At 59.5% G+C, this 22,666-nt stretch overlaps 1 protein-coding gene across 4 annotated transcripts; it reads left to right on the forward strand.

Annotated features, from left to right (window-relative positions):
- Nucleotides 1-5,283: 5,283 nt before the first annotated feature.
- On the forward strand, nt 5,284-22,210 carry BCAN (brevican). Of its 4 annotated transcripts, none has more exons than XM_027614041.2 (14): nt 5,284-5,909; nt 9,715-9,824; nt 10,410-10,784; nt 11,082-11,256; nt 11,534-11,661; nt 12,199-12,492; nt 14,478-14,711; nt 15,211-15,858; nt 19,152-19,259; nt 19,810-19,968; nt 20,512-20,594; nt 20,894-21,038; nt 21,297-21,487; nt 21,775-22,210. In XM_027614041.2, exons 2-14 carry the CDS (start codon nt 9,734-9,736, stop codon nt 21,880-21,882), a joined length of 2,739 nt encoding a protein of 912 aa, XP_027469842.1. In that variant the 5' UTR covers nt 5,284-5,909; nt 9,715-9,733; the 3' UTR covers nt 21,883-22,210. The 4 variants fall into 4 exon arrangements, 2 of the variants coding, with proteins under 2 accessions (XP_027469842.1, XP_027469844.1); XR_003523420.2 differs by having other exon boundaries at nt 5,698-5,909; nt 21,259-21,487; XM_027614043.1 differs by lacking the exon at nt 5,284-5,909 and adding an exon at nt 9,092-9,110.
- The last annotated feature ends 456 nt before the right edge of the window (nt 22,211-22,666 follow it).

Below are 22,666 nucleotides of genomic sequence, written 5' to 3' on the forward strand. Positions count from 1 at the left end.
ACATCGGTGATCAGAGTGACCCGTCCATGAAGCAGGCCTGGGCTTCTTCCTGCCCTGAAGCCTGATCACAGAGGCACCCCGTGAGGTTACAGGTGAGCTGAGAGCAAGGCAGGGGCACCACAGCCATAGGGCCCATGGGGGTCTGGCTTCCTGCTCTCGTACTGCCGAGCCCTCTGAGCACACTCACACCCGATCACAAACGTCCCACTGGGGATCACTGCTGTGCCCACCACGTGTGCTTGTGACTTGGTGGCTCTGAATCCCCAGATCTTGATAGGACAGTGAGACAGGGGAGGGAAGGAATCCAACAGGTCATAGAGTGAACAGTCCCAACACCTGGGACAGGTACCAACTGTGCCCAGCTGGAGCTCGAAGCTGCTGGGGGTGAGGGGAGACCGGGGGGCTTGCCTCGCACTGCTTCCACCTGAGGGGGGCTGGGGCTCTGGTCTACCAGCTCCCCCTCTGTCACTGGCTGAGGCTGTTTCCAGGCCGTTAACTCCTGTGCACGTCTGACTTGCTGTCCACCTGTCCAGCAGAAGATGTCCTCAGGCAGTCAGCAGCCTTTGGTCTGTTGAGGTGACCGCTAAGAGGACACGGGTGGGCACCAACAGGGCCTGATACACCCTCTTAATCTTCACAGTTGTGAGTCGGTGCCTCATCAATGTCCAAAGGTGACCAGAGATTTTCTTTTTTAGTATCATGATGAACTCTTAGACTTTATAGATTTGATATGCTTCAATCTCTTATGGTCATTATTCATTTTATTTTTGAAAATACATTGAGTACATGAACACTTATGTGTGTGCTTTATTTATTTTTTTAAAGATCTTATTTATTTGTCAGGGAGAGAGCACGTGCACAAGCAGGGGGAGGAGCAGAGGGAGAAGCAGGCTCCCCGCTGAGCAGGGAGCCTGACACGAGACTTGATACCAGGACCCTGGGATCATGACCGGAGCCGAAGGCAGACGCTTAACCAACTGAGCCACCCAGGCGCCCCATCATGATTCATTTTAATGCTGACATGTCATCCTGGCCGGTGGAAGGTGGCTACTGGGTCCTTTGGACATGAGCCTGACCTGAGTCTCAAAACTTCCTTGATTCACAAGCGTGACAAGCTGTGCCTCCCCTCACTGGGGCATCTCCAAAAAGACCTGGTTCTTGGGAGCGGAAGGTACCATTTAGAGACCACAACCCTGCGTTACTGGGAAACAGAGGATAGTCTAGGCCCCAGGAACACTCAGCGTCACTGGGTGGGGGGAGGGAGGGGTCACTGCTTCGAAGCCTTTTCTGCAGACATACAAATCGTGACTTCACACTGTTATCTTCAGTTCACACGAGAGATTAGCAGTTTGGCTTAACTCCTTTTCTCACACTGAAACTCTTCGTTCTGAACACCATTCCTATAATTACTTCTTTGCTTTATCGCAGTAAGTAGTACCTTTTGCAATACCAGTGCCAACATTATGATTTCTTCATGGTTCTTTTCGTTCTTAGGGATGAATAGTCAACATGCTGAGTTTTATAATCACCTGAAAGAAAATTCTTCCCTGTGGCTTTGCCTCCAGCTTCACATACAATCATGGGCCCTTGTTTCACCTTGTTTTAGATTTTTAGGCATTGCATCCCTATTCTGCTTTTTAATTTAGTCTAAAATTAATTTAATTATTCCAAATTTAACTTTATGTTTCAATTATATAATATGTTTATGTGGTTCCAATGTCAAAGCCAGAAAACGAGGGGCGCCTGGGTGGCTCCGTCGGTTGGGCGTCTGCCTTCGATTCCAGTCATGATCCTAGGATCTTGGGATCGAGCTCCGCATCCCAACGGGCTCCCTGCTCAGCGGGGAGCCTGCTTCTCCCTCTCCTCCCCACTCATGCTCTGTCGCTATCTCTGTCTCTGTCTCTCTCTCTCTCAAATAAATCAATACAATCTTAAAAAAAAAAAAAACAGAAAACAAGATGCTGTTGCCATTTTACAGGTGAAGAGACTGAGGCTCGCAGACATGAGTGCCTGCCGCAGCTCCTGCTGCCCGGCCGCAGGGAGAGGGCCTGCAAGGGGCCCGCAGATGGGACAGCTTTCTCCAGGAGATTTGGATGGTCTCAGGGTTGAGCCCTCCAGTTCCTTCAGCTGTTCTTTGGGGAACAGTCTGGTGGTCCCCTCTGAACACAGGACTCTGCTCCCCTGGCAGCAAGGGTCTGTCCGCTCCTGCTCAGGGGCTCCCTGAAATGCTGTTCGTTCGGCCTGTAGGTCCCACCTCTGTCTCCTCGCCACCCACCCCGGCCACCCCCACTGGCCTTCAGCCGCAGGAGCCCTCAGAACATTGCTGGCCCCTCCCTCGTCTGGGCCGGGGTCCCACGCTTCCTGGCCCCTTTCCGAAGTTACCAAAGCCACCATTCTCCCGGCACAGCTGTGCCAGCATCTGGAGCTGTGTGTACACAGCCCCACTCCCATGTCCCGGTGGCAGAGGACCCAGGTGCCTATCAGAGACGAGCTGAGCTGCCTGGGCCCCACATCCGAGTCTGGGAAAGCGGGGTCAGGTACTCAAGCGGCCGGAAGCACAGGCTCTCCCAGTGGCCGCTGTGGCTGGGAATCCAGTGAGGAAGGTCAGGGGCTGATACTGGAGATGGGGCGAGCCAGGGACGCAAGGGTCTTGGCGGGGGGTTGGCTCTTTTTCCTTAACTTGGGTCATCGCCTCAGCGTGGGCCTGGGTACGGGCGATGGTGGGGGAGGGGGAGAGGGAGAGGCAGGGGATGGATTGTTCTCCTCCAGAGACTGGAAAACTCCCCAGGGCCCAGGAGGTTGGGAGGCGAGCCAGCTGGGCTGCCCCAACTCTCCCTCCTTCTCTCTCTCTCTCTCTCTCTCTCTCTGCCTCCACCATTTCTGTCCCCTGAGAGACAGCTGGGGCCCTGGCAGGCACCCTGGCCTGGGTGTCCGTCTGTAGGAGTCTTGCTTTTGGTTATGGTCAGCCGATTGCCTGCTGTGTGACCCTAGACAGTCACTTCACCTCTGGGTCTGTCTCCTTGTCCAGAAGATACTACGGCTCCCTGAGAGATTCTCCTTCTGTTCCTGGGGCAGGAAGTTCTACTTGAAATCTGACTTTAATTCTTCCTGCTTCCATTGATCCTGTTTGCTTTCAGCCAGTCCCTGAGGGTCCCTTTCTGAGACCTCGGCGAGGTCTTGGTTCTTGCCTCTTCTTAGGAAGGGATGGAAATGGGTAGTGGTGGGTGTCGAATGGCCAGGGACCAGGGGCAAGTAAAGTTCAGAAAGACAGTCCCTGACCAGCCAGTGCCAGTTAGACTGCAGTATGAATCCTCAGAGCTGGAAATGGTGCAAGAGTCTCAGGGATGTACTCATTGCCTCCCCCGGGAAATCCTCAGGGAAGGATTCCTCTCTCAGATAATGAGCCCTCCGTCTCATCCACGGGGGGAGTGGCCCCCCCAACCTCCCGGCCAGGAGATCCACGGAGATTGGGGCCTGTGTGTATGTGCATGTGTATGTGTGTGTTGGTGTGTGTGTGTGAGACTAGCAAAGGAAAGGAACTAGATTTTGCTGAGTTCAGCCCATGGGCCAGTAGGATAGACATTACCCAGTGCCAGAGATACTCTGCAGCCTGTTGTTGAGAAGAGGAAACGATTTCAGACAAAGGAAGCCTTTCGCAAGGTTTGGCCGCTGCAGATGGCAAGCCAGGGGTTTGACCTCAGGGCCCACGCCTCCAGAGTCCTGCCTCTCATCAGTCTTCCCAGCGGCAGCTCCCTGTTCCCACACCGCATCTGGTTTCCCACCAGGGGGCTGCCTCTTGGAACAGACAGTCTGGTACCAGCCCTGGTCCCGTCCCAGCTGCTGCTGGCCTCCTTGGTCAAGGTCGGACTCCCCCAGGGCACCAAACTGTGTGCCCACACTTCTAGTCATGAGGGGAGGTGGCAAGGAAGGTCACTTTCTCCGTCTTTCCCCATCACAGCCAGGTTTCCCCGCGGCTAGAACTGTGGTTACCTGCGAACCACCACCAGGATTGAATTTCAGCCGCTTGGTTGCCTGGCTGGGCTCAGGCCCCAGGTGGAGCTGATCCCAGCCCAGGTGGGGGCAGGCTGGACGCAGGCACCCATGCTGAGACTGTCCTGGGGGAGGCGGGAGCTCTTTCAGCTTGGGTTGCAAGGTCTGAGGGGAGCAAAGGGAGGTCCTGGGGCTATCAGGTGCTGCTCAGATCTGCCCCAAGGCCAGATTCCCCCCTCTCCACGGGAGGACTTGGTCCTAAAATAGTGCCTGGTCCATAGTGGACATTCAGTTAATATTCATGTAATGAAAGGAATAAACAGAGGTCCCTCCTTCCCCAGACTCTGCCAGGCACCCTGTTCTGCCCTTTCAGGCTCACACCCCTGCCGGGGTCATTTTATTTACTAAAGGACCCTACCACCCACCACCCCCAGGTCTCCCTAGCCTGTCTTTTCTGTAGATGGGTGTCCAGGGAGGGGCCAGGGTTCTACCTTTAGACCCTCAAAGATTTGGGGAGGAGTTTATTGTGAGCTTCTCAGAAGCCCTTTGGAAGCCAGTCCACAGCCCTGGGAGCAGAAGACTGGGGCAGCTGGGGCATCAACAGAGGGCAGTCCAGAGTCCCACACAGGAGGGAGGGACTTGGGTGCAGTCTAAATGGGAGAACATGGACCTGTCTTGAGGATGATTTGCACTGCAGGCACCCCGCATTACTTGGGATATTTGGGGGATGTGCTGGAGATTATGGGGACCAAATCCCCCAACAAGCTATCCTTGGTGCCACCACTGGTATCCAGGGGAGATTCCAGGCATCTGGCTGTCCTGCTCCCAATCCGTGCCAGGGGCTCTGCTTCAAGTCCCAGGAGGGAGGGGGGACGAGAGGGGGAGAGGGGCAGAGAGAGCCTGGGAAAGCAGAGGGACTGGGAGGCGCTGGAGCTGGGCAGGGGGCATCATTGGTATTCTGAGGAGTCCCCCAAGGCTGGGCGGCACTCAAGGCCCACCCCCTGGCACCAGGAGGCACATTCATCGGCAACAGCCCTGGCCAGCGGGCCCTCTGTGTTCCTAGCAACGCCTGTGTTTTGCACATTGGTTTGCAGGACCAGTGTGCCCATTCACAGGGCTGCCCCTCCCCCACACCACGTCAGGAGAGTCCCTGACTCGCTTTGCTTAACCCGAGAATCTGCAGTCTAACCTCCATCCCTCCAGCTGCAAAGTCAGCTCCTCCTCTGTGCAGGGAGTGGGAGCACCACCAGAGACAAAACCCAATCAGAGCTTCCGACAGGGAGGTGGCTATGGTCCTTTGCACCTCATCCTGCCTCCAAAAAAGAGCTTCCCTCCCCCGTTTTTCTGCTCCCGTCATCCTTCCCCTTACTGTCCAAGTCTGAGGCCCTCCTCGTCGCCCCTTGCCCAACGGGAAGTCCCTCTGGCTGTCTAACTTCCATCCGTCCAGCGGCAACATCATCCTCCAGCTCCGCGAGCGCTCCCTCCCCGCCCCTTCTGCCCTCCCCCCTACTCCAAGTCCCTGGCCTCTCCTCTCCAGAACGATGTCCTACTTCGCACGCCCTTGCTCTCGCTGCTGCCGCCGGGGACGGACGCAGAGGAGGCAGCGGGTCGCGTGACCTTCCCGGGCCCCCCGCGACTCCGGCCAGGGGGCGGGGGCGGCCCCGGGGAGGGGCGGGGCGGCCCCGGGGAGGGGCGGGGCGGGGGCAAGAAAGGGGGTTTTGTGCGGCGCCCGGCGGCCCGGCGCCCTCTTCCGAACGTTCTGCGGGCCCGGCCTCTCCCTGCGCCCGCGCAGTGCCCGCCGCAGTCGGGTGCAGCCGCAGGACCGAGAGTGGACCCGGAGGAGAGCCGGGAGGACAGCCCGGAGGAGGCGGCAAACTTGGCGGCGCAGCACCCTCGCCCCGGCCCCCGGCCGCCTGCAGGTAGGTGAGCGCGAGCGCAGCCGGGCCGCCCGGACCCGGGAGGGAGGGCGCGGCGGGCACCCGCCGGCAGCCCGCGGTCCCCGCGCCCGGACCCCGCAGCACTGGCCTCCCGCGGCGCCCCCGGCCGGCTGACCAGGCCAGTCCCCGAGCGCCTGCCGCCGCCTCCGGCCCTGCAGCCCACACCCTTCCGCCGCTTGCGGCCCGACTGCGTCCCAGAGTCCGCGGGCTGATGGGAACGCCCCCTGGGTCCCCGCGGCCTCCCTGCTGCACCCTCCGGTGCCAGCCCCCAGCCCAGACTTCCGACTTTGTGCCGGGTGTGGGGGGGGGAGCGGGAAGCAGCCCCTTCTGGGGGCCCCTCCCCGGAGCCCGCGGGGCAGCCACAGCCGGTGGTCCGATGGTCCCAACTCTGCCACTTACTTGCTGTGTGACCTTGGGCAAGTTAGTTGACCTCCCTGAACCTCGGGCTCCTCATCGGTGTGAACGTACAGACAGTATTTCTCAAAGTTAAGGTTGTCCATGGGAAGCATTTTTTTTTTTAAAGATTTTGTTTATTTATTTGACAGAGAGAGATAGACAGCAAGAGAGGGAACACGAACAGGGGCGGAGGGAGAGGGAGAAGCAGGCTCCCCGCTGAGCAGGGAGCCCGATGCGGGACTCGATCCCAGGACCCTGGGATCATGACCTGAGCCGAAGGCAGCCGCTTAACGACTGAGCCACCCAGGCGCCCCATGGGAAGCATTTTTAAGAGGCATGGCTCAGGTAGATGGTCAGTAACCATTAGCTGTAATTCCGGTTACCACTCCTGTTTTCCTTTCTAGCACTGCCGGTGGGCTGGGGACAACCCCGCCCCCCCCTCCCGCCCAGCCCCCAGCCAGGTCTTTTTATGTCCCGCTCCCAAACTCCTTTTGGAATAGCTGTGCGCACATGCTTCCAACAGGACCAAGAGATTTGCCGTCAGTTTTGTTAGCACCGTTAATATCTGCATGACTTCTATTCCAGATAAAAGCAGTAAGATCAAGGGACACTGTTACCCAGGCCCACCCACCCTGCCCCACAGCATTACCAGCGCCTGATGCTAACTTGGCAGCATCCACCTCACAGATTCTGAACTAGGAGGAGCTGCAGTGGCTTGGCTGTGATGTTGCTAATTGTATTACTAGTTGTGCTTCCGATAAATAGGACTATTTATGCAATGTCTCTAGCTAGTCCTGCAGGCCCTGCCAATGCCTGGCTGCTGTGGTGGAGGTTCGGGCTGCTGCTCACACAGCCGCCTTTAAGGGGACAGTGAGAGCTTTCCTCCTGCTGCCCCTGCTGGGTACTGGAGCCTGGTTCCCACAGGGCAGACCTTGGACCGCCAGCCGGGGCTGGAGGGCGCATTCAGCATGGAGATGGTGGGTGTTGGGTGTGTGTACGCATGTGCACACACACACACACACACTTACCACCTGGTCTTGATCTTAATCCTCTGTGGATTGGGCCTGCAAAGCCTGTGAGGGAGCTGGACGTCCTGGTCAGACAGGAATGATAGTGTAACAAGAGGGAAGTTTCCTAAACAGCTTGGGAAACGCAAGGCAAGGGCAGAAATCCTGGAGCTGGAGCAAGAAAGAATGAGCTGGAGAGAGGGATGGTGTGGCATCAGCAGAAGGGACAGGAAGCCTGCTGATGCCGAGCCCTCTAAGTTAGAGATGGAGAGGGGGTCCCGCTCTGGAGGACAGCAGAGGGGGTGGAGAAGGCCAAGGCCTTCTCCCCACCCCGACCCCAGGTCTGAGGCTAGTGCCGGTTGAGGCGATGCCATAGTTTTCTCAGGACGCCTAGCTACACCGGGATGGAGCCGAGGCCCAAGCTCGGTGGGATTGGCAGTGGGCTGGGGGACAGGGCAGAAGCCTCTGATCATGAGAACCATATAATCCAGGCACCCTCTTGGCCCCTCTGTTCAGTGACTCCCATTCCTGGAGGTGGGGGTGGGGCGACCCCCATATTACAGTGTGGCCAGGGCTTCATCAGCCTCAGACCTTCTCCCTTCATTCCCTCACCTTCAAAACAGAGGTGAAAGGGGGGTCCAGGGTGTGGGTCCCAGAGTGGCTCCAGATATATGGGTTTCTGGGCCACCTGTCAGAGAGCTGGGACCCAGGTCTGTGAGCAGCTCCAGCTCCAGCCCGAAGAGAGGGGAGGGAGGGCTCCAGAAAGGGGCCTGGCCCAAGACCTGGCCCAGCTCAAATGCAAGGCAAACAGTCTGTCCAGCGCCCGGCAGGCACTGGCTGCTCATGCCAAGTGGTCCCCCCCTCCTACCCCGGAAAGCAGTCCTCCCAAGGGCCCCCATGCCCAGAGCTGGTCTCCGCAGCCTCTGATCTGGCCCCATGGAGAGAGACCCTGGACGTCTGGCTCCTGTCACTCCTTCCCCAAGTCTGACCCTGAGGAGATGAAGCCCAGCCGGAGTGGGGGGAATGGAGGTGTCATAGGTGGGAGGCATTCCAAGGAGGAACTGAGATCCCAGGGAGAATTTGGGAGAAGAGAGAAATTTCCCGGCAGCTCAGGCTCAGGAAGGGGCAGACATGCAGGAAGGCAGAGCCTGAGAGGGCAAAGTAGATGGAGGTTGAACAATGGGCCTGGAGGGGGAATGAACCTGATCGCTAGGAAGTCTTGCCTGTAGTCTAACTTGCATCCCTCCTGCAGCACCGTGGGCCTAGTCCATGGTAGACCTGGGTCTTCATGCTTTTCTACTAGCCCAACCCTTACAGATGTTGTTAGACACCAGCTCTGCAGCCTTCCCTCCCCCAGGCACATTGGCCGGGTACCTGACTTGGCTTTGCTGGGGACCAGGGTCAGCCCTATCCCTCTCTGGGTCCCATTTCTCAATGTCATGCCCCCCATCCCTCCATTATGAAAGTATAACTGCCTTGAGATCTTCAGAGGACTATTCTGGGTTCTCAGAGTGTCTGATAACCAAGGGCAAGAGGGAAATGGCCTCTCCCCTTTAGTCTCACCCTCCTTTAGCCCACCCCCCAGCCTAGGGCTGGGGTGGGGGAAGGGAGAGGTTGGATGGAGGCCAGACTGGCAGAGACAGGGGCTTTGTCCCAGCTGGTTTCTGAGCCAGGAGATCCGGTGGGAAAGCCCGTGCCAGGCAGAAAGGAAGGCTGGGAAGAAGAAGGGAGAAGGCAGCCAAGGAGGGGGTGGAGGATGCTAGGAGTAAAGAGTTTCCTTGTAAGTAACAGTGGGGTAGGGCTAGAGAGAAGTTGTGCATTGCCCAGGTTCAGTCTAGGAGGCCCTCCTAGAAGAGGCTAGGTGGCTATAGTGCTCAGGGAGGAAGGGATGGGAAGGGAATATTGGAGGGGTACTGGGGGAGGGGGAGGCTCTGGGTTCAAGGAAGGAGTCTGGCATGGGAAGAGCACAGGGAATTGCTAAGTATGATACCACCCACCACTCATGCTTTAAGCATTTATTGAGCCCCTATGGTGCGCCTGGTGCTGTGCATCTGTACAGGGGCTTTAGGATAGAAAGCGCCCGAAAGCCCGGAGCTTCATCACAACCCAGGAGGTCGTGTTCATGGTGCTCCTTCACAAGTCAGCAAAGACCCAAAGAGGTTAAGGAACTTGCCTTAAGTCACGCAGCAAGTTGACTAGAACCCAGGTCTTGATTCCTAGGAAGAATCCCCTGGTGGGGAGACAGGATCAGAAACAAGGGAGTTAACAGTGAGGTGGGGACAGTGGGCGGCTTCTTGGGTGACAATATGTGTGAGTCCATATGGATGTGGTCGGGAGCCAGGGGAAGTCCATCTTGAAGTCTAACCCCGTCTTTCCTCCTCAAGTCCCTCCACCAGCCTGAGCATGGCCCTACTGTTCCTGCTCCTGCTGGCAGCCCTGGCCTTGACCCAGGGCCCTGCGGCCTCAGCTGATGCCCTGGAGGGGGACAGCTCAGGTAAGCAGCCCCACTCAGGGTCACTGTCTCTGTCTCCTGCATCGCCCCTGTGGAAGGGGGTGGCCTTGGAGGACCCAGGGAGAGAGAGGATTGGGGGCATGTGGGGAAAGGTCCGGTCTGGGACACTTGGAAATAAAGGGATGAGCTGTGGGCTCTGGGTAAGGCAGGGAAAACTTGGGGGAGGGCCGGGAAGGGACAGTAGGTGCAAGGCTGCTGATCTCTAGGGTATGGGACCAATGGATGGGGCTGGGAGGCAGAAAGGGGTAGAGTGGGGAGAAATCCTGAGGGTGAGTCTGAGGGAAACAGAGGGGAAATTTTGAGGCCAGAGCTGGAGGACCCGGGGACCAGGTTAGACCTGGGGTGGGCCCCGGGGACCCTGGGGTGGTACTGGGCCACTCTTGGGAGGAACTGACTGGGAGACTTGGGGAAGGATCTGTAGAGGGTCTCGGGTGGGTCTGGGGTCCTAGAGGCGGGCATGCGGGAGGGGTGGGCGGGAGGGATCCGGGGCAGGCTCAGAAACCGGGTGGGACCCTGCGGACCCACACACCAAGTCCCAGCCTGCCCCATCCGCCCACCCACCCACAGAGGACCGGGCCTTCCGTGTGCGCATCGCGGGCGACGCGCCACTGCAGGGCGTGCTGGGCGGCGCTCTCACCATCCCGTGCCACGTTCACTACCTGCGCCCGCCGCCGAGCCGCCGGGCCGTGCTGGGCTCCCCGCGAGTCAAGTGGACCTTCCTGTCCGGGGGCCGTGAGGCCGAGGTGCTGGTGGCGCGGGGGCTGCGCGTCAAGGTGAGCGAGGCCTACCGGTTCCGTGTGGCGCTGCCCGCCTACCCGGCCTCACTCACCGACGTGTCCCTGGCGCTGAGCGAGCTGCGGCCCAACGACTCGGGCATCTACCGCTGCGAGGTCCAGCATGGCATAGACGACAGCAGCGACGCGGTGGAGGTCAAGGTCAAAGGTGAGGGGCAGGACAGAGGGAGGTTCCCGCAGGGAGGGAGCCCTTAGTCTGAGGGGGGAAGCAAGCACATGTGGAAGGCGCTCACTGAGCTGGAAAAGGAGTGAGCAGATACAGGCCTTGGTTGCCTCCTCTCTCTTCGGGTGGAGGAAGTCCTACTCACAGTCTAACTTAAGCCCCTCTCATGCTGTAGACTGAACGCAATTTGGACTTGACCCTTTGTGCGCAGGGGAGTGACAAGGAGGGTGAGGCGAGGCCGGTGTGGGGAGGTCCTGCCTCAGGGCTCCTCTCTGCCCCCAGGGGTCGTCTTTCTCTACCGGGAAGGCTCTGCCCGCTATGCTTTCTCCTTCATGGGCGCCCAGGAGGCCTGTGCCCGCATCGGAGCCCGCATCGCCTCCCCGGAGCAGCTCTACGCCGCCTACCTCGGGGGCTATGAGCAGTGTGATGCTGGCTGGCTCTCCGACCAGACCGTGAGGTGGGTGGGGGGCTGAGGACCAGACCGTGAGCTGGGTCGGGGGCTGTGGACCAGGGGTTTCTAGTTGTGTCTGAGGTGGGCCCAGGTTCTGCAGGGGGCTTCCTGCTGCCTCAGGCTAGCCATCCGGGGCCCCCTGCCTCCAGGCAATGAGGTTGGCCTGCCCTGGGGGGTGTCCCTGCAGAACCAGGGAGACAGCTGGCTGCATTAAAAGGCAGTGTGGTTCAGGAGGGGCATCCCTGGAGGGCTCCCTGATGAAGGTGTCTGTACTCGCTCCCAGGTATCCCATACAGACCCCACGAGAGGCCTGTTATGGAGACATGGATGGCTTCCCTGGGGTCCGGAACTATGGCGTGGTGGACCCGGACGACCTCTATGACGTCTACTGCTATGCCGAAGACCTCAATGGTGATCGGTGGGGAGGGGTTCTCGGGGTTCTCTGCCCTCATCCAGTGCTCTGCAGAGGTCCTCCTGGGGCCTTGCTGGACCTGTCATCCCTCATGTGTTCAAGCGGGCATCCAGGGGGCATCCAAAGAAACAACCCGGGTCCCACTCTGCAGACACCGTCATGGAAGCAAGTTCATGGCCAAAGCCTGGGCAGGTGGTCGGTGACTGGCTTTGGGTCTCACCCTGCTGCTACCTGCCGCGCATCTCTCTACCTCTTAGCATCTCTGGGCCTCACTCCTTCTTTGCGGATGAGGATGTGGGGCCAGGCCCCTTGGAGTAGTAACATCTATCCCAAGGCTCTACTCGAGCTTAGACCTGAAATGGGGTAGTTGACACCATGTCTCAGATGCGGAGACAGAGGCCCGGAGAAGCCAGCCTAGGGTCTCTGCGGGAGCCCAGGGTGGAAGGGGCTCCCAACTTCCGGTGAGGGTCTCTGCAGGAGCCCAGGGTGGAAGGGGCTCCCAACTTCCGGTGACCCAGCCTCATCTCCCCTCCCAGGAGAGCTGTTCCTGGGCGCCCCTCCAGACAAGCTGACGTTGGAGGAGGCACGGGCATACTGCCGGGAGCGGGGTGCAGAGATCGCCACCACGGGCCAGCTGTATGCAGCCTGGGATGGCGGCCTGGACCGCTGCAGCCCAGGCTGGCTGGCTGATGGCAGCGTGCGCTACCCCATCGTCAGGCCCAGCCAGCGCTGCGGGGGGGGCCTGCCGGGCGTCAAGACGCTCTTCCTCTTCCCCAACCAGACTGGCTTTCCCAACAAGCACAGCCGCTTCAACGTCTACTGCTTCCGAGGTGAGCGGCCTCCCTGCAGAGGCTGAGACAGGCCGGCCCTCTCTCTGTCAGGGACACAGATCTGAGCCGGGGCCCCACCGCGACTCGGACCTATGTTTCTCGGGTCTTTGCCGCTTGCCTGAAGGAGCCCTGGGTGACGCTCGGCTTGGCACCTAGGGTCCTCGTTCTGCTTATGCCTTCTGGCTTGGGCTGTGTGGGCTCGGGGAGCACCTGCCTCTGCACCCCCTCACCTGCCTTCCCTTCAGCCATCCACGGCTTGCCTCTCCAGGGTCAAAGCCACCTCTTCCGAACTGGGCGGTTGGAGAGGTTTCCATTTCTGGTCAGCTCATTAGTAGAGCAGAGATGACGGACCTTCTCTGAATCCAATGAATGGTCTGCTCCAGTTAACATCGTGCCCTCAAGAGCCCTCACGGGGGCTTCCAGAACCTTCAGCTTGAGGGCGTCAGATCTTTAACCACCAAGTGTTGATGGACAGACACGATTCCCCCCACAGGGAGCAGGTCCTCAAGGACAGTTGTGTGTAGAGATGGCTTTCTGACCACATCTTATATTGGGGGCTGACGGGAAGTCCGTGCCTGGGAACCCCCAGAGGCACAAGGCCCAGATCAAGGGTGGCTGACGTCCTGGGGTGTCTGGGTCCTCACCGCACTTGTGAGCCCACAGTACTGGTACAGGGCTGGAGGCAGAAATGAAAGGAGAATCCCCTTACCTTTGGGGAGCTCCTGGTCTGAAGGGGAAAGACACTTCTGCCACGGGAGCCTCCAGTCCAAGGGAAGATAAGATGCCTTGCTCCCAGCATGAGGAAGGACTGAGAGAAAAGCATTACTTCTGCTGGGACAGATCTCCAAAGATATTTAGCCCGGGGCAAGGGAGCGGTGGGGAAGTGAAGTCCATAGGAAGGCAGGTCCATCTGGGAAGGCCAACTGGAAGAGGGATGATGATGATGATCACAATTGCAATGAACATGTCTGTGCACTGCTCATGCTATGTGCCGAGCACTGTCCCAGGAAGACTTGGAAAGAGCAGCTGAATGGAGAGGAGGGGGAGGGAGAGGATGACCGGTTGGGAACAGGTGGAGGACAGAGGCGGGCAAGGGCATGGCTTTGCTCGCCTGGCAGGAGCAAGGCTCACTGGAGCAGGTGATGGGGGCAGGACGTGCTGTGCCGTCATGTCTGGCTGAGCACCCACAGCCCTCGGGGCTTTTCTTAGCCCAATGCCACCATCGCTTCATTGGTTTTCTGATCTTGGTTCTCTTCTCCAAAGACAAGGTAATCCTTTCTAAAGCTCCAGTTGTTTGAAGGGAGCAGCTCCCGGAAGGAGGGGGCAGCCCCTGTCTTTGCCCTCCTGCCCCAATGCTGAGACCCTCAGGTGGTGACTGCTGAATGTCCTTCCCGCACTCCGCCCTTCAGCTCTCCTGGGTGTTGGCCACCTGTCCCCTTCCATTTCAAAAGTCTTGGGAGCGCTGGGAGCCCTCACACCTTGCTCCAAGAGCAGGGTCCCCAGGTGCTGAGACCACCTCTCCATCCTTCCGCCTCCATCTCCTTCCTCAAGGGACTGTCTCTCTCCTGAGCCTTTCCTGACCAGTCTATCTAAAGTAGTATTCCCCACCATTCTGTCTCCTGACTCTGCCTAATTGTTCTTTATATGATAACATTAATATATGTTTTTTTGTTTGTTATCTGTAGCTAGGCTCTAAACTCCCTTAGGGCAGGAGACTTGCTGTCTGTTCTTCACTGTATCCTCAGTGCCCAGAAGAATGCTTGGCATGTCACAGAGTGGGCCCTTGATTAATTCTTGAGGAACAAGTGATGAACTTCTGCAGTGCTCCCTGGGTCCCCTGGGTCCTCCACAGGAAGGATGAGTGAGAATTGAGAGAATCTCATGGTCTTTGAGTCTAGTGCAGAGACTGTGGGTCTGTCCACGGCTGTCGCTAGAGGGCAGAGCCACCTGGTTAACCTCCCGCTGGCACTTCCCTCCTGACACAGACTCTCCCCAGCCGTCCGCCACGCCTGAGGCCTCCGACCCAGCAATGGACCCAGCCTCTGATGGGCTGGAGGCCATTGTCACGGTGACAGAGACCCTGGAGGAACTTCAGCTGCCTCAGGAAGCTGTGGAGAGTGAGTCCCGGGGAGCCATTTACTCCATCCCCATCGTGGAGGATGGCGCGGATGGAAGCTCCACTCCAGAAGACCCAGCAGAGGCCCCGAGGACCCTCCTCGGTAACTGGAGTCCCCTAGCAAGAGAAGGTGGGGGTGAAGGTGTAAGCCCAGGGTGCTGCTGGGCTTACGGCTGGCACGACTTGTCCTGTTCTTTCTCAGCATCTTGTTGATGCAGGGCATCTCTCCAGTACTCTCCCAACCCTTGCCTTTCCAGCACATTCCACTCCCAACTCTCTGGGTCTTGGAAGGAGGGTGCTCCCTCCTTTGTTCTCTCCTCCCCCTTAGCTACCCAAAATAGACTAGAGGATTTCAAGCCTGGGAGAGAGAGATACAATGACTGTGTTTTTTTCCTGGGCTAATGAGGGCTCACAGAGGCTTCTCCAGGTAGTCTCAGTATTGCTGCTCAAGCTGAAGGTCTTCTGGTGGGGAGCAAAGACAGCCTATCCCAGGGGCAGGCTTTCCCCTCGCCCCCAGGCCTCCCCTTCCCACCCCTCCCCTGCAGTCTTCCGGTTGGTGGCTGGTGCTGTCCCTGGTGCTGAACCATCTGTGCTTTGTCTAGAATTCGAAGCGCAATCCATTGTACCTCCCCTGGGGTCCTCAGAAGAGGAAGGCAAGGCTTTGGAGGAGGAAGAGAAATACACGGATGAAGAAGAGAAAGAAGAGGAGGAAGAGGTGGAGGTGGAAGATGAGGCCCTGTGGGCCTGGCCCAGCGAGCTCAGCAGCCCAGACCCAGAGACTCCTCTCCACACTGAGCTAGCCCTAGAGGAATCGCTCTCCCACGCATCCCCACCACCAGCGAGTGCAGTCGTACAGCCTGGTGCATCACCACCTCCCGATGGAGAGCCAGAGGCTCCCAGGCCTCCAAGGGTCCTTGGACCACCCACTGAGACTCTACCCACTCCCAGGAACGGGAAACTGGCATCCCCGCCACCTTCCACTCCGGTCGGGGAGAGAGAGGTGGGGGAGGAGGCTGGTGGTCCTGAGCTGTCTGGGGTCCCTCGAGGAGAGAATGAGGAGACAGGGAGCTCTGAGGATACCCTTGCCCTGCTTCCAGCCACACGGGCCCCTGAGGGTGCCAGGGAACCGGAGGCCCCCTCTGAAGAGAATTCTGGAAGAACTGTCCCAACAGGAACCTCAGTGCGGGTTCAGCCAGTGCTGCCCACTGACAGCGCCAGCCAAGGTGGAGTGGCCGTGGCCCCCTCATCAGGTAACTTTGCCCAAGGCTCGACCTTCCTCTTTCTCCTCCTTCCCTTTCTCCCCCTGAAGCTCTGGGTCACATGACCTATGGCCCTTTAACCCCCATTGTCCCAGCCTCTCCTCTCCTTTGCCTTCGTTCTCCTACACACCTCTACCTACGGGTGTCCAGTCTTGGATGCCGCACCTGTGACAGCCATCCCCGCTCTCTGACTTCTCACCTCATGACCCCCAACTCCATGGCCCCACCCTGTGAGTCCAGCCTCACCACTGACCACCTGGGGCCCTTTCCTGCCCTTGACTCTCCACCTGTGACTCACTGGCCCCACAGATCGCCCCCCAGCCTCGTGCACCATAGGGGCCCTGGGTGCTTATCGTATTCTTCGGGGCCCAGGCCCCTCTCCTGCTACCCTCTCCCCCTCCTGTGTGCCATTCCCTTCAGCCACCCCATTGATATCAGGGAAGCCTGGGATTCCATCCCTGCCCTCAGCCTCTGGGGTCTAGGAGAGCCCTTATCCCCACAGAGCCTTAAGCGACTACTTCTGTGAAGTATTTTTTCGACTGTTTCATGGAAAACAAGCCTTGGAAATAAATCTCTATTAAACCACTTTATAACCAAAACTCTGGCACCCTCTGTCTCCATCCCCAGCTGTCTGCCCTTTTCATTCCTTGGATTTGTGTTGCGGGCAGCTCTCGGATGCTCCCCTTCGCACCCCGTCTCTCCCTCTCCTCTCTCCCTTGCTCTCCGCGCCTCTCTGCCTCCTCCTCTTCATCCTCAGCGAGTGCCCTTTCCTGTCCTCCCTTCTAACACGCTCACTGGTCCCTCATCCTCCCCTCTCAGGCTCTCCTCTGCCTTCCTTCCTGACTGCCAAGAGCCCAAATCTGAATGTACAGAGGAGTCGCTGTCCATCAGTCCACGGGACTGCTGGGAGTTGTAGTCCCTCACTCCTGATGGGGAGAAACCCCCGCCAGCCTGAGAGAGAGTGTGTGTGCACTTGTATTCGTTTCTGATCCATCTTGGCGGCTCCCTTCTAGAACTATACATACAGACTAGTGATGGAGAAAGTCCATCTTAGTGTAGAAGCCCATCCCTGGCACCCGGGTACCCCAGCCTCCCCCACCGCAACTCAGCAGGGGGACAGGATCTAACTTTCATCCCACTGCCCACAGCCACCCCCTCCTCCACCGGCCCCTGCACTAATGACCACCTCACCCCTCGGAAGAATGGCCTCACTCTCCTTGAACCCAAAGGATCTCAAAGTCCCTGATGCTGGAGAAGACACAAACCAGGAGGCGAGGATGGAGAGGAAATGTAGAGGGGAAGGAGTGCAGAGTTAGGTTCTGGGGTCTGAGAGAAGCCCCACTGACACAGGGAAGGTTGAGCTTCCCAGTGGAGACTCTGGAGAAGGCTGGAGTCCTCCCAGTCCCAGGACCGTCCTTCCTAGATGGTCCAGGGTGGGCTAGGGGCCCCTGCGTCACACCCAGCCTCGCCCATTTCAACCATTGGCTCCCTGCCCAGCTGGCCTTGGAGTTCAGTGCTGTGTGGGTTGGGAGGGGGTTTGGTGGGAAGAGAAGCAGCAGTGGAGTCTCTGCGGTATCTTAGTTACCCCACCGGGAGGCAGAGGGGTGTCCTCTGGCCTGCTATTGCAGCAGGAGGGAAGAGCTTTCTGGTCCTGTGTAGTCGGTGGCCCCCAAGAGGGGGAGGAAGGAAGAGCAGAACGTCTCCAGAAGAGTTCCTTCACGTCCACTCTGTCCGTCCTGGGTCAGGTTCTGCCCCCCACAGCCAGGGGAGGGACCTCATGGCCTGGGTGGGGAAGCAAGTTTAGAAGTCTCCGTCCCCCAGGAAAGTGTGAGGAATGGAAGGGGCTTCAGGACGCCTACCCTCTGTGGGGCCCAGTGCTTCATGGGTTAAGTAAAACAGCTCCCCTCCCCCTTTGCCCGGGGCACTACTGCTGGCAGCTGGGAAGAAACTATTGGCAGGCCAGAAGGGGAGGTGATGGGGGGGGCGGGGGCTGGAACAGCTGGTTCATTTCACCCCAAACAGCTAGGTCATCCCAGCAAAATTCTTGGGATCACCTCCAGCTTCTCCTCCCCCTTCCAGGCTGAGGGAAGCACAGTGGGCCTTGCCCTTGGCTGCTAGGGGTACGGCCCAGTCTGGAGAGTCCTGCTCAGGGCCGATTTCCCCTCCCAGGCTGAGAGCCCAGCCTTGCACTGTCAGTCTGTGGGGCCATCTTCCCCTTCCTGGACCAGAAGGAGTGAAATCTGCCCATCTAGCCCTCAGGCCTGGTCAAAGGGCAGCCACCTCCCATCCCAGGATCCAAAGGAGGAGAGTCCAGAGGAGAAGGCAGGTGACACAGCCAGACAACAGATGGCAGGCCTTCAGGGTCCTGTGTCAGTCTAAGAAGACTGCCTGGAGGAGAGAGTGCCAGAAGAAGGGAGAGAGATGGATCGGAGGTGTTTCTAGCCTGGGGAACGTGCAGAAAGCCCGAAGTGGCGGGGAGTCTGGGGAGATAAGAAGGTCAGGCAAGAGGCTGCACGGTGCTGAGAGAGTGTGAGGAGCCAGCACCGTAGGAATGTGGGAGCCCACAGCTTCATTCCTGGGGGGTGGGGGGGGCGATTAGGGCATTAGAGTCAGGGAAATAACGTTGGTTCTTCACTGTGATAGTGCTTCCCATTTGTGCTTCTGGGGTTGACTCTACCCGCTCCTGTAGACAGCAGAAGGAATAGCTAGCCTGCCCCCATCCCCCCGAATGTCAGGTCCCAGAAGCTGTAAGGGACCAGCTTCAGCTCTCTGTCGCTACGGTGGCTGTCCTCTCCTCCGGTTTCACCCAGCCCACCTAAACTGTACAGAACTGTCAGGGACCTGGCCCCAAGACAAGCGGGTGGGGGACTAGCCTCCAGGCCCAGAGAGGTAAAGTGACCTGCGCAATGTCACTCAGCAGATCCAGGAGCCAGATGAGAGTCCCGCTCTCATGACCCACAGCCCAGGGTCTTTCCCTTTCGTGGGGTTGGGTCCTGGGGGCCTTCCTGGCCACTTTCCCCCAGCCCGTTTACCCTGGGTCCACACTGGTGGCCACGGCAATGGCCAGCACAGGGCTGAGTCGATGCTGAAGGGGGGGTGCTGAGGGGGGTCAGCATGGGAGAGGAACCCAGAACTTAGGGCTGGGCTGACTTTTAAGGTGCCGTGAGAGCTCCCAAGACAAGGAGGTCGGGGCTGTGGGCTCTCTGAACCCTCTTCTGGGGGGGGGGCTCAGGCTGCGGAGCTGTGCCCCCTGCTCCCCCACCTCACTTCTCTCCCCCCCTCAGGTGACTGTGTCCCCAGCCCCTGCCACAATGGTGGGACGTGCTTGGAGGAGGAGGAGGGGATCCGCTGCCTGTGTTTGCCTGGCTATGGGGGGGACCTGTGTGATGTTGGTGAGTGTGTTGAGGGGCGGTGGGGGGGTAAGGGCTGAGGCCTGGACCATGCCACAGTGTGCTAGCTCTGCACCCCAGTGGGAGGGCACCGGTTTGGGCCTTCTCATTAATGAATCCCCATTTTAGGCAAATCACATAACCTCTCTGAGCCCTAGCCTCGATTTCCTCATCTGTTAAGTGGACCACACATACCTTTCTCAAGTGGTCCCCCAGCGAGGGGTGCATAGCGTGCACCTGCCTCTGGCCCTACTTGCCAGTTCTCTCCTGGGAAGAGAGGAGAGCACAGCCCTTCTCTAGGATGGAGGATTGCGAAGACCCAGGCCGGGACTCCCGCCCTCGGCCTCGTTGCTCCCTGGCGCTCAGAGGACGAAACCATCGAGGCCCCGTGCACCGGGGCCTCTCGGGGCTCCTCCTCACCCCCATTCCCTGGGGCCCGTGCCCCCCCCCCCCCCCCCCGGCCTCCTGTCCCTTGGCCCCGCCCCCTGAGGCTGCGGCGGCAGGAGGGGCCCGTTGCCCCTCCCGCCTCAGTGAGCCACCCCTCTGTGCCCAGGCCTCCGCTTCTGCAGCCCCGGCTGGGACGTCTTCCAGGGGGCCTGCTACAAGCACTTCTCTACGCGGAGCAGTTGGGAGGAGGCAGAGACCCAGTGCCGGATACACGGCGCGCACCTGGCCAGCATCAGCACGCCCGAGGAGCAGGACTTCATCAACAGTGGGCTGGGGGCGGGGCTGGAGGGGACCCCCGTCACCCGCTCTCTCTTACTCACTCATTAACCGATCATTAATCACGAGTGAGTGTGTGAATTAATTACCTCCCTTGTCCATTAATCCGGGTACGCAGGACTTGGTTTACTTCGTTCATTCCTTCCGGTTTCCGTTCTCCCTCCCTCCCTCGCACCGCACGCGTGGGTAGTGGGGCTTCAGCAGGACCGGGCTGAGGCCGGCGCAGGAGGTACACCTGCACCCGCCCGACGCCCCCTGCGGGCCCTCCCCGCCTCCCTGGCTCTGCCACCTGCCATCGGCTTCCCCGACTCTTTCTCCAGTTTTCCTCTTCTGGCCCTGCTGATATTTTTCTTCACCCCCACCCCTTCCGCCCGGCCCGGGCCGTGCCTTCTGTGCGTCCGCGGGCCGAGGTTGGACGGACCCATAGGAAAACCGGGAAGCGCGGGCTGGGTCTGACGGGAACGCGGAGCGGCGCCACCTGCTGGCAGCGGGGCTCACTGCACACCTGCGGCCGCCCGCGCTTCCTCCCCAGGTCGATACCGCGAGTACCAGTGGATCGGGCTCAACGACCGGACCATCGAAGGCGATTTCCTGTGGTCAGATGGCGTCCCCCTGGTGAGAGGCTCCGGCTGCCCTTTAGCTGGCTAGGTCGCTTCTTCCAAGCCCCTCTGCCCTCCACCCCCAGTGACCTCATCCCTTGCTCTCCTTTTCCTGGCCCCTTCTCTGTCCCTCTTCTCTCTGGGCCGGCCTCCCTTCCTTGCGTTCCTCTCTCCTCCCATCATCCCTTCCCCCAAAGCCCGCGACCTGTCCTTTCACCTTCTGGGCCCCCTGTTTTCTAGTGCCCCTCCCACCCTCCTTCTCGGGCCCTCTAGGTCCATCACTCCCCCTCACCCCCCCCCACCACGTCCCCCCAGCTCTATGAGAACTGGAATCCTGGGCAGCCTGACAGCTACTTCCTGTCCGGAGAGAACTGCGTGGTCATGGTGTGGCATGATCAGGGACAATGGAGTGATGTACCCTGCAACTACCACCTGTCCTACACCTGCAAGATGGGGCTGGGTGAGGCCTGGCAAGGGGGAGGAGGGGAGCCGAGACGACCTGCGACTGGTGTGTGTGTAGGAGGAGGGGGCAAAGCTACAGAGGAGTCAGAAATGTGTCTCAGGCCACGGGCAAGGGGGAGATAACAAATGAGGTGGGTCCACTAGGAACCTCTGCTCTTTTTTGCATCACATTGTGGCCCTCCCCCCCACATCCCGATTCTGGGAACTGTCACCCACAGAGCCAGGCTCCCAGTTCTTGACCGTGTCCCCCCTGCAGTGTCCTGTGGGCCTCCACCAGAGCTGCCCCTGGCTCAAGTGTTTGGCCGCCCACGGCTGCGCTATGAAGTAGACACGGTGCTTCGTTACCGGTGCCGGGAGGGCCTGACCCAGCGCAACCTGCCACTGATCCGCTGCCAGGAGAACGGTCGCTGGGAGCCCCCCCAGATCTCCTGTGTGCCCCGCAGGCCTGTGAGTGCTGGGAGGATGCCAGTGGGGGACTAGCCAACAGTGGCCCTGGGCTCTAGTCCCAGTTCCGCCAGCCACTGACTGTGGGACCTTGCAGCCGTCGCTGCAGCCTTCTGAGGCAACGGGGGGTGGGGTGGATGCTCTGGGGTCCCTTTCAGTGCCGAAGTCTGAGAGTATTGGCCACACTCTGGCCTGGGCAAGTGTTTTGATGAGATCATAACCCCAGAGGGCAGGCTCTGAGACACAGGGAGGAGCCCAGCATAGAGGGTGAGTGTGCGTGTCTTTCCCAGGCTCGAGCTCTGCACCCACTGAAGGCCCCAGAAGGACATCAAGGGAGGTTCCTGGGACGCTGGAAGGCACTGCTGACCCCTCCTTCCAGTCCTGCTCCGGGTCCCTAGAGAGCAAGGCCTTCAACACTGCCCTCTCCCCCCCACCTTCTTCCCACTGCAGGAAGTGACCACAGGAGAGGGGTGGAGCTGGAGTCCAGGGGTTTGTGGGAAGTACCTGGGCAGCTCCCTCTCACCCCTACCCTGGGCGTCATGTTCCCCCCCCCCCAGGGCCTCAAGGAAGACCCTGAGTGCCTCAACTGCCCTCTCCTTGCCATCCTGTCTCGTCTGTTCCCCTGGGAGGCACGTGGTCCACCCACTCTCAGATTTCCCGGGGCATGGGTTTGCAGGATGGGGTACCTGTATAACCAGCAGGAAATAAAGCTGTGTTTGAGGCTTCTGAGTGCGAGAGAGAAAGAGAGGAGAGTGGGCCTGGGCTGGGGCTCCCAGGATGTTGATTAGATTCTGAAGGTCAGAGAATCCCCAGGGTGTCAGTGGAGAGAACAGTGCTGGCACGCAAGAGTGGCCCAGTACCGAATCACGGAGTGAAGGCGCTCAGAGGCCTGGGGGACAGGATCAGGGCGTTTGGAAGGAGCTGGAGTGACAGAGTGCCCAGTCAAGCAGACCTGGACAGTCTGGGGACGGAGAGGGACAGAGGGCCCACAGAGGAAGGCGGGGAGGCCAGTGCCTTGGTGGCCCAGTTCGGAGGTTCCCAAAGTGGGGGGTTTCTCTCAAGGGTGAGGGTGAAGTGAATGCAGGTCCGGGGGCCACACTGCAGGAGGGCTTACTTCCCGCAGAGGAAGCAGAGACGGGAGAATGGGGCAGCAAGACAAGGGCCGGGGAGGCGTCCCCAGCC

This window comes from Zalophus californianus, chromosome 10, assembly GCF_009762305.2.
Source record: "Zalophus californianus isolate mZalCal1 chromosome 10, mZalCal1.pri.v2, whole genome shotgun sequence".
Classification (NCBI taxonomy): Eukaryota; Metazoa; Chordata; class Mammalia; order Carnivora; family Otariidae; genus Zalophus; species Zalophus californianus.

Excerpts from the sequence above, each read along its gene's own strand:
- BCAN (XM_027614041.2), top strand. The coding sequence starts at position 9,734 with ATGGCCCTACTGTTCCTGCTCCTGCTGGCAGCCCTGGCCTTGACCCAG. Across the intron at positions 11,662-12,198 it reads CTATGCCGAAGACCTCAATG|GAGAGCTGTTCCTGGGCGCC; the intron begins GTGATCGGTGGG and ends CTCCCCTCCCAG. Across the intron at positions 12,493-14,477 it reads CAACGTCTACTGCTTCCGAG|ACTCTCCCCAGCCGTCCGCC; the intron begins GTGAGCGGCCTC and ends CTCCTGACACAG.